The 14110-nt window shown below is 39.0% G+C and overlaps 3 protein-coding genes and 1 long non-coding RNA gene across 6 annotated transcripts in view; 2 read left to right on the top strand and 2 right to left on the bottom strand.

Moving 5' to 3' along the window:
- The first annotated feature begins 1019 nt into the window (after positions 1-1019).
- On the top strand, positions 1020-6147 carry LOC109540662. 2 transcript variants are annotated; one of them, XM_048667941.1, is made up of 11 exons: positions 1020-1120; positions 1754-2259; positions 2372-2662; positions 2720-2973; positions 3028-3183; positions 3239-3421; positions 3474-3958; positions 4013-4580; positions 4641-4819; positions 4875-5182; positions 5294-6147. In XM_048667941.1, the coding sequence occupies exons 2-11, from the start codon at positions 1842-1844 to the stop codon at positions 5647-5649; spliced, it is 3198 nt and encodes a 1065-aa protein (XP_048523898.1). In that variant the 5' UTR covers positions 1020-1120; positions 1754-1841; the 3' UTR covers positions 5650-6147. The 2 variants fall into 2 exon arrangements, with proteins under 2 accessions (XP_048523898.1, XP_048523892.1); XM_048667935.1 differs by lacking the exon at positions 1020-1120 and having other exon boundaries at positions 1145-2259.
- LOC109540653 lies at positions 5945-7540 on the bottom strand. Of its 2 annotated transcripts, none has more exons than XM_048667952.1 (5): positions 7384-7540; positions 6697-6890; positions 6469-6647; positions 6157-6415; positions 5945-6104 (listed from the first exon to the last, which is right to left on the bottom strand). In XM_048667952.1, exons 1-5 carry the CDS (start codon positions 7439-7441, stop codon positions 5976-5978), a joined length of 819 nt encoding a protein of 272 aa, XP_048523909.1. In that variant the 5' UTR covers positions 7442-7540; the 3' UTR covers positions 5945-5975. The 2 variants fall into 2 exon arrangements, with proteins under 2 accessions (XP_048523909.1, XP_048523913.1); XM_048667956.1 differs by lacking the exon at positions 7384-7540 and adding an exon at positions 6978-7272.
- A 2114-nt stretch (positions 7541-9654) lies between these two features.
- LOC125505322 lies at positions 9655-10390 on the bottom strand. The gene is made up of 2 exons (XR_007282080.1): positions 10249-10390; positions 9655-10105 (listed from the first exon to the last, which is right to left on the bottom strand). It is a non-coding gene; the product is annotated as an uncharacterized LOC125505322 (long non-coding RNA).
- The window catches only part of LOC109538479, a 24617-nt gene continuing 20531 nt past the window's right edge, over positions 10025-14110 (top strand). The window contains exons 1-5 of the mRNA XM_019905723.2: positions 10025-10112; positions 10814-11054; positions 11281-11513; positions 11571-11735; positions 12078-12487. Of these exons, the coding sequence (XP_019761282.2) occupies positions 10843-11054; positions 11281-11513; positions 11571-11735; positions 12078-12487 (1020 nt within the window). The 5' untranslated portion in view covers positions 10025-10112; positions 10814-10842. The remainder of the gene's footprint in view (positions 10113-10813; positions 11055-11280; positions 11514-11570; positions 11736-12077; positions 12488-14110) is intronic.

Below are 14110 nucleotides of genomic sequence, written 5' to 3'. Positions count from 1 at the left end.
CAGAATGCAAAGAAAAATAGCTGAAAGTAAAAGAAATCAATATAAACAGTATTTTATTCGTTTTGTGTCCGATAATGGACAAAATTAATACTCCAAATGTAGCAACAACGCTACACATGTAAGTAAAAATATTTAAGTATGTGAACGAAGAATTCTAGTCTCTTCCCAACAACACCTGTTAGGCCTAATTAATTTTAGAATGTTTTAAAGTATTGCCATTGTGATGTATTTTAATGTGTGATATGATGAGGCTGTTGACGAACTCTGGTTGTTTTTTAAATTAATAACAATTTTTTTTAACTATCTGTTATTTTAGAAAACTTGATGATGGTGGAAAAATACACCGAAACGTATTTTGATTGATAAATAGAGACAATAAATGACTGAAACCCAGGAATGAATTTGATTTGGAATTATTTTTAAAGCAAATTTCAAAGTTTGTTTTCCTACAGTTTTAGGTCTTTTGCTGTTTACCTGCTGTCCTTTGCTAGTTCCCAGATATTAGAAATATGGCAAACCTGTATTACATCGACGGTTCACGTCCTATTATTGACATTTGTGTGTGTAGTTTGACAATGTTTATTAGCGACTTCAACTCATGATACAATGAATTCGTTGTATCATGAGTTCAACCACCGATGATTGCGTTGCGAAACGTCAAATTACTCGTTGTCGAGTGACAGTTCAGACTTGTCAGAATTGTTCATTTATTGGAGTTGATGACATTTATATCATAAAACAATACTTACACACTTTTCGATCTGTTTCCATTTCTTTAAAAGCTTGCAAAAGCTGATTGGAACAAAACAAATTACAATCATTAATCATCAATGTGTCACCAATGTCAACAAAATTTCAATCACAGACCATAGATAAAGCCAATAAACTACTGTAAGTAAATATAGAGAGAAAAGAGAAAGTAAAATTAATTTTCTCTATGGAGCTAACGAAAACCTGGCAATCCTGAACATAACGTCTTCGATCATCCGAGAGACGCGATAACAGCGCGCTCACGCGGAAAAAAATGAAAACGTAAAACTGTCATTGTGTTGTCATTGTTGTGGATTCTGTTGTGGACAATTATTTTGATATTGCTTCTAGACAATTTCCTTGTGTAAGTGTAAGTATGCATTAATGTTCTATTTGTTATGGTGCGTTAATATCGTTTTACTTTCTCAAAAATATCAGTGGATATGTTCCCTTCTGTCACTGTTCTGTGATGTAGTTTAAATTTTATGTTTTTTGATTTTCTCAGTCATTTTTTAACAATTGACTATCTACATCTTATTTATATTGCCATTGTTGACACATTCAAGTTTACCCAAAACCTTCCATTCAAAATTCAGGCAAATTCCTCGGATCTATCGTTGGCAAATTATGTAAACTATTTCTGAAATCAGTTTCTGCTGCTGCAATGAAATACTGAATATATTCAATATTCATATACCCTTTATGATAAAAGGTAAAAATTGCGTGCAACGTCGAAAATAGGTTAGTGTTAAGTTGACAACATTTAGCTGTCGGTGTCTGACTGATCATCAAGTTGTCAAGGCAATATTTGAATTTCCCATACAACTAAACGATCATTTCTCAAAACAATGTCTTCGGAATTTACTGGGATTAAAGACTCGCTAGTGGACAAGATACTAGAACAGGGACAGCGATTGAGGAACGCCATGGTGCAGTCCATCCTCCAAAACGACCCGTTTACTGGGGACATTTACAGCAAAACTCACAATACTCCTGTATCTAGTGCCACTTCACTCACCTGCAACTCAAATGGCAAAAAACTACTGGAAGCCTTCTTGAACGGCGATTATCTAACGAAGGAACAGGAACAGATGGCTTTGAACACCGCCAGGTCAGTTCCAATGGAAGAAGTGTGCAACACCATTGGAAAAAGCAACTTTTCCAAATGTGCGTGTGCTGTGTGCTCAGCTTATCATCCCACAAATTTGAAATGCGACCTACGAAGGCCACAAACCCAGCTAAAACAGCTAAAGGGGGGTGTTCCTGCTGACGCCCTGAAGCAGGTGGATTCATTAAAAATTATACTTCAAAGTGTTCATTTGAACAATGCAGGAAGCAAAAAGGTGTCCTTTGGCAAAGGCCGCGCTGACTCCCGCTTAAATGAGACGTATTTTCTAGAATATTCTGTCCCGGAAGTGTTTAGCAAAGGCGTTGTAAGGAGCAAGTCGAAAACCGACAGCGGTTTGGAGAGTTCTGTTGTGAGAGTCTGTGCCAGGAGAACTAGCAATGGTTTGTAGCTAAAAATATTGTGGATCTCCCAACTATTCATGTCATTGGAGATAGTTTGCCTTTGAAGTAACGCCCACTACTGCACATTTGTGAGATTTGATTTCTTTTACAGTCATTCATGTGCGCCAAGCGTTTATACATTCAATATGCAACCTGTATAATTGCAATTTGGAAGATCACGACATCAGCTTTGTTGTAAGGTTCAAGAGCTCCTCAAAGAAAAAGGCTGAGCAATTGGGAGTGGCAAAATTCAATTTCGGTGCTTTTACCCATTCACCGACCGCCTCCTGTGGGAAAACACTTCCAATATTCTTGAGTGAAGACTCCACAATTAGCGTGGGAACCCTTAAAGTGACTCTACAGTTGGGAGCTGGAAAATTGTACTTTGGTCAAGAGTTTCTTGGTATGTCTCAAAAGGTTTCAGTGCATCCAATAGTGACGAGTTGCCATTGTACAACAGATGCTGTTTTGAATAAAGACAGCCCACTGGAGTCAAGTAGTTCGGAAGAAATCGCGACTATCGCACCAAACACTTGGGAGGAAAGATTGGTTTGCAAGGAAAAACCTTCAAGTGTAAACAAATCAGTCGAAAAGCCCCACTCGGCAGCACTTCCCCAAATTTCACCCATATTTCAATGCAGCAAAACCACCGAGAAACTCCAATCATGCCCCTTAGTAGATAAAGCGGTGCAGCTTGAGGCTGAGCCAACTGAGGTGCATATTTCCAAAGTGACTCTAAATTTCCTTAAATCGCTGTTTTGGTTTCAGGTCGAGTTGTTGTTTGGCTTTCTCTACATATCAGAAGCCAACTTCTTGAACATCAGCCCAAATTCCTTTATGCTCTGTAAACCCTATTGCCAAAACGAGACATCATCGAGCCGGATTGTATATGCGAGTGCAAGTCCTTTATACAACTTTTGTCAGGTGAGCCAAGCCATTAGAAGCGAATGTTTTCATTGGCCCTTTATTGTTCACACAGACTATCCCTTTGCTGTATGAAGAAAGCTTGCTACTAAACCTGAGAGAAAATTTCATGCTAATTGAGTTTTGGGAAAAGACCGCAGGAACTGAAGAGCTGCTCGGTTTAACGCGATTGCCGCTACATCAGTTTTATTTAGGCTTCCGAAATTCAATAATTTTGAAGCATTTAAAAAGGAATAAGGTAGTGAGTGGGGTTTCCAAAAACTATGCAGCTCATTTTAGTGGTTTTTTAGTTGCCAGTCATTGGAACTGATTGGTGGGAGCCGATCTACTCAGCCAGCCAGAACGAACTGATCGGACAAGTCCAAGTGTTGACTGCTTTAGGGACGGAGGCTCAAATTAAAAATTTGGAGCTAGAGAGGGGCTTCAGAGAGGAGATTGTTAAGGCCAAATTTCCGAAAGCCGCACAGCTAAAACCAGCCTTTAAACAACCGGAAAGCTATTTTAGCGACAGGGCGAAAGTGAATCGAAAAACTCTTGAAAATTTCAAAAACTCTCCTTCAACTGCCCGTTCGGAACATACTAAAAAGCCCGAAGTAGTGGATGTTGGAGTGCAGTCAGATATGGAGAAATTGAATCAGAAAACCCAAGCCCAGCCTGATGTTAAGGAAGCTCGTGAAATGTTACTCGCTGCAATGAATTTAATCGAACAAACAAAGAAACCTTCTTGCGTGGAAAATAGTACCAATACTGAGAATGGAATTTCCAAAGGAGACAGGTGTGTAATTGTAGTTTTGATTTGGCGTATTATAAATTTTTGTATAATTTCCAGTTCCGAATTCCAGAAAGTAGAGAAGGAAAGGCCTAAAATGGCAACCTTAAGCAAAACTGCCCCCCTGTTAAATTCACTTGCAACAGAGTTAGGCTTGAGCAAATCCAAGCCGACGAAAGCCCCGCATTTTCTGGCGGAAATTTGCATCACAGCCGCAAATCTGCAATTGCCAAGCAGGCGAAAAAGTAAGGCCAAATCCAAACGGGCTAGAGACAAGATACGCCAACAAGAACAAGAAAACCTTTTGCGTAGTACGTACGTGACGTTTGAAACTCTACCTGGAGAGCCTCTACAAATGACCGGTTTGTGGCCGAAATGTCCCACTCCACTATGGGATTTTACCAGTCGAGTTCGCTTGCCTATGGATCTGGTTGCTGACGATAAAAAACGCTTGATTTTTAAAGTGTGGGAAAAAGCTACCAACACGGTTTTGCAGCCCAATATGAAGACGGATACGGTTCTTGGCTTTGCTGCCTTGGATTTAAGTATAATTGGCATGGGAATGCCAAATGTACAGGGCTGGTTTAACATCATGGACTTCTCCGATAACTGTAAAGGACAAATTCACGTAAGCACAGTGTAAAGCGAAAAGGAAAAGTACTGATACCACTTACCCTATTTATTTCAGATTAAAGTGAATCCGTTGGACGATTTGCAAAAATTGCTCAACCCTATGGTGCAGGTCACCAGTAATGTAAAGTCTGAAACTGCAACTTGTCCTAAAAGTGGAGATCCGAATGGCCTTGGTCGAACCCTGAAGAGAAAATTCGCAGAACTTGATGGAATCACTCAACGTCTTCGGTTGAGGCAAGTTGCAATTGATGTGCTTCAGCATCGATCAACAGCTTTTCCGTTTTTGCAGGCTTTCTGAAGTTGTGAGCGACGAATCGGAAGACCCCGATACTGATAAGGCCGCTGATGAGTTCGAGCACGACATTAACAATCTGTGTGTTGAAGAGGATTTTGAAATGGCGAATTTCGACGACACAGACAATCACACTGCGGCCGCTGAAAGTAACCCGGGACCGAGCGGACAAAATGATTCAGCAGAATTGGGAGTTTACAGCGCTGAACAACAGTCGAGTTATTCAAGCTTGCTATCAGAAAACAAGTTTTTGAGTTCTACCGATCCCACTCGCCGGTGGGAGGTTCCTGAGAATGTTCTGAAAGGTATATGTAGGGATTTGGCGTATTTATTTGTTTAAACTAGTTAATGGGTAAATAGTACTTTCAATGTACATAAGAAAGGATGTTCAAAGTTTAATTTAAGACGGTTTTCAGGCAAGGTTGAGTTGGGCATCGACAATTTACTTGAAAAGCTGAACCTGTTAACTTCAGGTGCTTCTCAGTCTTTTGCGCAGCGCTACGTTTCGGGTTGTTCGGCCCCATCCGATCCTAGTGACATCCAGGGCATCTTCAAGGACTTGGAGCAGCATTCCCGGCCCAATATAACCAACAGTTTCGACCCGACAATGTTCCAACGGCCCTGTAGCGGCTCTTTGCGCAACAGCTCTCTACTACAGCCTGTTCAATTCAATAACGCAGACGAAGCAAATGATGGCAGTGCAACCAGTGTGATCAGCGACTTTTCGGATTGTCGATCGAAGCCAGATGGACAAGACCCGCCGATAGGCTAGAAATGCGACGATGTGGGTATTTGATTGTGTACTTAGGTATTTATCAACGCTTCAGTATTATTTGGGAAATTATGCGAGTTAGTGGCAAGCAGCTGCCGATTTTACCTCACTGTTTTGGAAAGAGTTTATTGAGTGGTCAAAGCCAAATATTGAGTAGTTTTGACGATGTTTAAATTTCTCACTTATTTTAAAGTTATTGGAATGTTTTCACTGATTAGACGCTCATTGTTAGGTGTAGTACCTGTACGGTAGTTGTAAGAAAGTCTTCAATGCAAACAAGGCAATATTAGTCGTATTTATGTGTTATGTATGCCGTTTATTTGTGACTAGCAATCAATGTACGTCTCCAGGTAATTTTCAATGCGCAGTTTCTTCTTCAGCTTGTTGGGAGCTATGATTAGCAAGGCCGCATCTGTGCCCTCGTGACTGTGCATGAAGGAACAGTTGCGGATTTTCTGTAATTATTTTATTGTCATTAAAATGTTTTACTGCTCTAAATGCACCTGCCTTAAATTCCCTCAGTTCCTGTTTCGTGTACATTTCCTGCGCGTGGATTTCTTCCGTCCAACATAAGTGGCACAAGAAGACGTTGTAGTCTTGATGCCAGTAGTCTCCTTTGATGATTTCGTTGCACTTTAGGCAAACGTCCGATGGGACGGAAACGCACACTGTTTCCACCGCGTGTATCATGGAAGGACGTCCAAAGTTGTTCATAAACCGTGTTCGACGGCATTTACGAATTCTCCCAACGTCGTAAGTTCCAGGACTAGACAAGGCTTGTGATAAATGGATTTTGGAAGACGCTGCTTTCTGACCTACCCAGGGTTGTTGTTCTCTGCTCGCTTATATTTGGCTTTGAATCCGAACGGCGCAATATTTGGCACAGTTTTTGGCTTTGAGACGATCTCATATCTTCCGGGCGAAGGCGTTCGTATGATTTTTTCTTTAAACCGCTTGTCTTTGCTCGCTAGGGGGGCGACGCCCTTTTTGCTACGCACCTGTAATTGATGTCAATTAGAATAAAGGAGGAATTCCTTTTCCTGGAACCTTGTTCAGAACTGCATCTAAGGCGGAGGTAAAGTTTTCTGGATGATAACTGGCCGGCCCATGCGGGAACAGTTCCCGGGCGTTTCGCTTCTGGAATGGCGAAAGCCCTTTGCCGATAGGCGCCGTGTTCCTGGAAATTGTCGACCCGAAACATATAGGCTCTCCTGTCTTGATTTCCACCACGTAGTCGAAGCCTTTGATGAAGAAATCCTGATTAAGCTCTAGTTTTTTCAATTAGGTGCCGCAGTGAGAATCAAGGGATTAAACAGATTTACAAATACCCGGAAAATCAGCCTCCTCCTCACATGCACTCATAGTTGAAAACTTTGGGAAAATACTGAACAGAAAGCGCGATTTCCTTTAGCTTCCTTTCGCTAAGAACTTCAACGTTGCGTGCAAGACAAGTCGGGAAAGTTTCGTGACTCGGATTTATGTTGCTCGAAAACTATTGATGGATTTATCTGGAATTGTGTCGTAAGTCGTTTCGACCTTATAACCCATTTCGAATTGAAATGGTTGCTTAGGGAGAACAGTTTCAAAGAACAACGACAATTTTATGCCATAAACGCTACACGTTAATTAACCGCATTGAATGCTGAATTCAACAAGTCGCGGTTTGAGCAACGTTTTAAATCTAGCATTTGAAAAGTCTGGAAATATGACATTTTTTTGAGTTTGCAAGCTTACCTTCTTGGCCGAAATCGACTTCATCGATTTTCTCGCTGTTTATAGACCCAAAAGACATGTTCGGTTTGCTTAAAGAATGTATGTGATATACCAAAGAACAGTACAAGCAAATGTCCGAATTAACAATGTCAACTTTATTTATATGGTGTTTATGTCGCTACTGTACAGGGTGCTACTGTATGAGAGGGTGAGCTTGAAAACTTGGGCGTTTGTAAATTGTGGGAAAAAGTCCGTTAAAGGGTTTTTATTGCCATTTTCATCCCGAGCTCAATTTCAGGTGCGTGAGTTTCAAGTTGCTACTAGTTGATTGAAAACTACCATTTTTGGACCGGCACATTTTTCTACAGGGTGGGTAAACATCCACTTTCAGTGCAATATCAACACAAATTTCAGTATTTTTAGGGTCAAGTCTCTTCTATAGGTGGTACGAGTTTTAAACTCCTACCTCTTTTGAATTGATTTGATTGATTGAACAGATTTTTTTTTTAATATTTTTTTATTTTTGCAATAAGACAAATTATTTGTCCGCTTACGCCGCGAAAAATCCTTTTTCAATAAAAAAATTCTTCATACAGCACAATTTCTTTTGAAAAAATCGGATAGTTCAATTCAGAAGAGGTAGCAACTTTAAACTCGTACACCCTATAGAAGAGACTTGACCCTAAAAATACTGAAATTTGTGCTGATATTGCACTGAAAGCGGACGTTTACTCACCCTGTAGAAAAATGTGCCGGTCCAAAAATGGAAGTTTTCAATCAACTAGTAGCAACTTGAAACTCACGCACACTAAATTGGGCTTGGGATCAAAATGGCATTGAAAACCCTTTAACGGACTTTTTTTCACAATTTACAAACGCCCAAGTTTTCAAGCTAACCATCTCATATTCTTCTTATTCCAAAAAGTATTTGTCCGCTTTTGGCGCGAAAAATCCCTTTTCAGTTTAGAATTATCGGACAACGAAAAACTCTACATTTGAAATTTTTCATTGGTAGGCAAGAATTTATAAATTACACATAATTTGACTGGAATCTGGATGCTTTTTAGACTTGAGTATCTTCTATAGGGTGCGCAAATTTCAAGTTGCTACGCGCTCTGGACTAAAAGTTACCGATTTTTCAATAAAAGCGTGCAGTGATCGAAAACTTCCATTTTTGAACCAGCTTCTACCGGCTGGGCAAACATTAGCTTTCAGTGCAACATCAATGCAAATTTCGATATTTTTAGGATTAAGTCTTCTATAGGGTGTGCCAATTTCAATTTGCTACCTGGTTTGAATTAAAAGACCATTTTTTTAGAAGAGAGTGTGCTGTTTGAAGAAGCATTTTATTGGTCAACAAAAAATTATAAAAACTAATGGGTTTTTCGAGTTTTTAGGCCGTCGTTCGGTAGAATTGATTGAAAATGAAAAACAAGGAATGGTCTGGAAAGTTTGGATTTTAAAAAATTATAAATTACACACAATTTGATTGGAATGTCGGTATGTACTTTTTAGACTTGATAGAAGATGCATGTTCTGTAAGGTGCGCAAATTGCAAGTTGGTACTGATTATGGACTAAAAGTTATGGACTTTTCAATAAAAGCGTGCAATTGAATGAAAACTTCGATTTTTGAGCAAGCGCTTACAGATTGTGGATAAATCAGCTTTTAGTGCGCAGATGAAAGTCTCTTTTATCGGGGGTGCGAGTTTTAAGTTTTTACTTGCCCAGGATTACAAGTTACGATTTTTGAACAAGAGGGCACAAAACCTTTTGATGGATGGTATTTTTAGATATTTCGGTTGATTCTTATAATATCTAGCTTCAAAACGGTGGTATCCTGAAGTCATTATGAGATGGGAAACTTCTTTGGTTTTCTCTAACATTTCTTTACAGTCGCACTTTTTTTCCGGTAGTGAAAGTTTCAATTTTTAGACCAGCATTTACAGAGTGAACCAAAATTAGATCAAGCATTTGTAATAAAACTTTTTAATTTTTTTCTTGAATTTTTTGAATAAAACGATTTATAGAGTAAACTTTGCTCTATAGGAGGCGCGAGTTTCAAGTTGCTGGCTGCTATTGATTGAAAGATACGACTTTTTCAAAGAGTAAAAAAGCAATTTGCTCCATTTCCCAATTTGTATTTGTAAGGACAGAAAAATCACGTTTTTGCGCATTTCAAACAGAGTTGTTCCATAAATCGTTCAGAGTTAGGTCTCTTCTATACGGTGAGCAAACATTCAGTTGTTAGCTGTTCTGAGTAAAAAGTTACGGATTTTTAAACGAGAGCATGCGGTTTGGACAATTTTGTTATTTTTACTCCAAAATTTACAAATTAGACCCATTTTGATTGGGATTTTGCTACTTTTTAGGCTCAATTAATTTTTAAAGGGTGAGATAATTTTTCACTTTCCCTAAGAGTTTAGTGCAAACTGCGTTGATCATCTGTCTCTGTTAGTTTCGTCCATAAGTGATATGGTTAAAATTTCCACCCAGCAAATCCAATCCTGTTTTTCTAGGGCAGCAATTCCCGAAACCCGCTCTGTTCCAGCGCCTTTCCAGCTCCTACGAATTTTAGTGCTTAGTTTCACTCAGCGCTCCAAACGGAGCGGATTTTCCATTCTAACGCTCGGTCGCTGATCAAACACGCACATTGCGGAACTTGAATTTTAGGGTACAACCTGGAGTTTTTCTGTGCTACGAGTTAAGTTTGAATGAACGTTGATGGTTTGGCGGGAGCGAACCTAACAGGTAATTGTTTGATTATTTTGCACATATTCTATTTGGGAGAATCTAGATTAACATTATGAATAAAGGTGGCAAAATATATGCACCTAAACGCATGGTTTCCTAATGTAAAAGTAAGTTCAATTAATACATTACGCACATTTTCGGGAAACATTACTAGCCCTAAGGGTTTTGTGGAAATTGCCACCAAATGTGCGTTTATTAGCTCGATTTCCGGGCGCTTTTTCGCAACAATGAAGACATTTCGCCGTCAATCAACACAAGTCTAATTAAAAGAAACTTAGGCTTCTGTTTGTAGATCGATTTTTAACAGTACATTCTTCGCACGCGATGCAAATGTATAATTGGGTATTTCACTTTTTGGACCTACTTTCAAAAGGACCATTAGCGGCCAGGGCTTTTTTACGATCCTAATTACTTCGGCAGCTTGAACCCTATTAGGAACAGCACGATAAGACGGGAATTGATTAATTTTTGACGGGGTGTCTTATTTTCGTTCTAAATTAATTGAATAATGGACAAAAGATCAGCATGCGAAGCGAACTCTTCGAGGAAACATTAGTGAATTATTTAGATTTCATGCTAACGTAGAGCGATTGTACTTGAAGAGTGCATAGAAGCTTTGTTGGACGTGAGCAGATTATGAGCAAAATCTATATTAATCATCATTAGTTTGCTTCCAATTAGTGGAGTTTATTTTCCAGATTTTTTAACTGCGTAGTCGTACTACGAAATGTGCGAAATGTATAATTGTCCAGTAACTTATACAGTGGAAGAAGACCGGCTGGCATGGAACTCCGAAGAAATGGTTCAAGAAGACCGAGTGATTCTCGAAACGGAAATAACGCTGAAGACTGGACCAAATATTACCATGAAGATACATGAGGAAAGTCGCTGCAACAGCGAGCTTAGTGGCACGTTTACTGAAAGTGAAGAGGATTCCAAGTAAGTGTGTTCAAATTCTGGCAAATTATGTAACTTTTTTGGTGAAATGAATGCGAAAAAAAGTTCATTAAACCAGTTGAATTTCCTGTCCAAAAAGCGCTCGATAACATTTGTTGCTCTAGAGAACCAAATCTGCACCATCAAAGCTTTGTAGTAAAAGCAAAAGTCTTATTGAAAGTCGGGATATTTTATTGTAAAGCGCGAATATTAAGTTGAAATCATTTAGGAGAAGAGCAATCATCAAAGTGTTGAATGACGATAGTGAAACTGAAGGTTACGAAGAGTCCAGAACATCTCCAAGAACACCGAGGAAAGTGCGGTTTGGGGGCGAATCAGTGAAGCTGCGGACACCGGAAAGCGACAGCAGCCATCAAGCCGAAGAGGAAGACAACCAATCCATCTTAACAATCACAGTTACTGATGCAGTTTCCATTACTACCAGGAAAAGCCTTATTCCAGGCAAGAGAAATATTCTTAAATTATCGAGAAATTAGTGAAGATTTTTTAAAAATCTAGTTCGCATTTCGTCGCTTCCATCCAGCCCTAAGAAAAGCACTTTACCGGACCCAAAACCTTTGAAAAAGCAATATCAGTCAGCCCCAAATCTTAGTGCGCTTTCGTCGAAAATCCCCATCAGGAAACATGCTCTTCAGGAAAAGAAGAAAGTGGCACTGGAAACCGGTAAGTTCGTACAACAAATCTACCTTTAATTTCTCTTGAAAACCCCTTTAAATGTTCAACCGCATTGTGTTTTATTTGCACTCAGTAGCAAGTCACCCAATCCCCAATTGTACACAGTTTATGTGCTTTTATAAACTTCCGCCCCGACTCAAAATATGGAAATGTATTCATGAAATTGATTATTTTAATGAGAGCAAAATATGATATATAATGTTGCATGAGGCATAACGAGAACGTAAGAAATGCTATAACTAGTCTTCCGCTGTACGGTTAGAACAGAAGGAAAATCGATATTTGACGCTAAAATTAGATAGAGCTGTCTGCATTGTTTTCCCATTGTAGGTGAAACGTCTGGAATTAACCACACAAGTTCAAAGGCTGCAGAAAAACCGGCGAGTTTAAAGCCGCCCATATTGAAGCACAGTCGGGCTGAAGATGTGTTGTCTCCGGTGCCTGTTCACAATGAAATTGAAGTTTTCCACAATCTGACCAGAAGCCCGGAAAGATCCAGAAAATCTTCGCTTACAGGTGAAAACAAGGAGGAACCTTCAGAGCTGGAAAAAGAGCGTGAGGAACCCGCGGCTCAAGCAAAGACATACGACAGCTTTCAGGTGTACAAAGAGGTTCCACTGCTGAAAGTACCAAAAGAGAGCTCAGTAGTAATAGAAGAAATCACTGAAAGTAATGCTTTGAAGGTGCACAATGGGAAACCCTCAGCGTTGCAACAGTCGCTGTCTTCACTCACTAGTGAGGTAAGTAGCTTTTGATTAACAATTAAAAAACAAATTAAAAAAAAAAAAGAAAAAATTACCGAGGATTAGGGAGAAACAATTAAAGTAAATCGAAACCCATAATTATGAATTAACCGGGAAACAGCACGTATAATACCGTGAAAACTCGACCTACTTCAGTCTATCAATTCAGACCATCCAAGTGCCCAATTTGGTTTTATGGTCGACCTTAATGACTGGACAATTTCCGTGATGGATGTTTGTTTCGTTCGTAATAGACCAATTTGGATTCAAACAAATTATTGTTGGATGTTAGGCCAGCCGCCACTGACCGCGGCTGAGCTTCTGAGAAAAACTCATCAACTTCAAAAGACGCTCAGAATTAATAAAATGAGCATCGAACCAGAGATTAGTTGATTAGTCAACTAATCTCTGATAGAACGTTCTGAACAAAAATCTGGTGAATTTTGCGAGATTTTGTGTCGTTGCGGATAAGAATTTCGTTTGGGTGTTTTTGAATCACCTTTAAACCAACATTTTTCTTAAGAAAATAAGAAGTATCTTTGTTATTAACATTGTTGAACCAAATCTAGCACAAATTCCTTTTTTAAACTTGTGGATTCGTCTTCCCCTTGTATCAGGGCATTTAAGTTTGCGTGATGGATTGTTTTCTGATGCAAATATCCGCCTTACATTGACGTGTTGGAAATGGCGATTTTTCTGCCGTCTGGCCTAGATATTGTAATTTTTGGCAAATAAACGGTTCATAAACACAGTACCCTACACGAGAATGCTGTGAACTGCTTTCGAGCCAATTAGAGTAACATATTAGAAAGCCAAATCAATTAAGGCCATCGCGTTTAAGCTTGACTTTCCGCACTAAATTGCACTTTAGGGCTTAAGTTCGAGCCCAAAATTATGGAAATTATTGCATATTAATGCCGATGGAAATCGAGGTCGTATATTTTTGGCAACTCTAAGGTCTGGATTAATAAATTTCGTGTCTACATGTGTACAAGGTGTCCCAACGAGAGTAAAATAAGTTCGCGCCTAATTCCCTGGTGTTAGTTGTTTCATAGGCATGCTTGAAAAATGTTCACGAAAACAACCTTTTCCAATGGAACATTTAACCTTTTCCATGTAAATTGGTTTTTTTGTTATATACAATAAGATCGAAAATTGGATGGTTTTTTAGTTATTTTTCTTTAACCCTTTCAAAATTCGCATTTTCCTGGTGTTGACAAAGCGAGCATTTTTTCGTCGACTTGCAAAATATTTTATTTTTAATCTAATAAATTTTAGTCATAATATTCATTCAATTGCGCGTATTTTCAAACCTAAAAGTCTAACTTTTTTAAATGACACACTCCGTATATTCTCAGTGATTTTCAGTCGGTACCAGAAAATTTTTAAATTTTTCTAAACGGTTTTTATACCTATCTGTTCCAGTTTACGAGAAAATTCGATTTTTCTAAATGGCTCCCAAACTAGCTTCATTTTTTTCATTTTATGTGGTTATTTCTGTTATTGGCGATTTATGATCGTTGCTTTTGTGCTTTAAGCATTCCTTTATGTTAAATATTGTTAAATTTCTCTCAAAAAAGACGACGGAGGACTTTTCGATCCACCAACAGCATGAACATC

The sequence above is a fragment of the Dendroctonus ponderosae genome, unplaced genomic scaffold, assembly GCF_020466585.1.
Source record: "Dendroctonus ponderosae isolate FM_Combo_2020 unplaced genomic scaffold, Dpon_F_20191213v2 Dpon_F_20191213_1, whole genome shotgun sequence".
Taxonomy (NCBI): Eukaryota; Metazoa; Arthropoda; class Insecta; order Coleoptera; family Curculionidae; genus Dendroctonus; species Dendroctonus ponderosae.
Note: the sequence above shows the minus strand (reverse complement) of the source record. Positions and strands in the feature narration are given on the sequence as shown.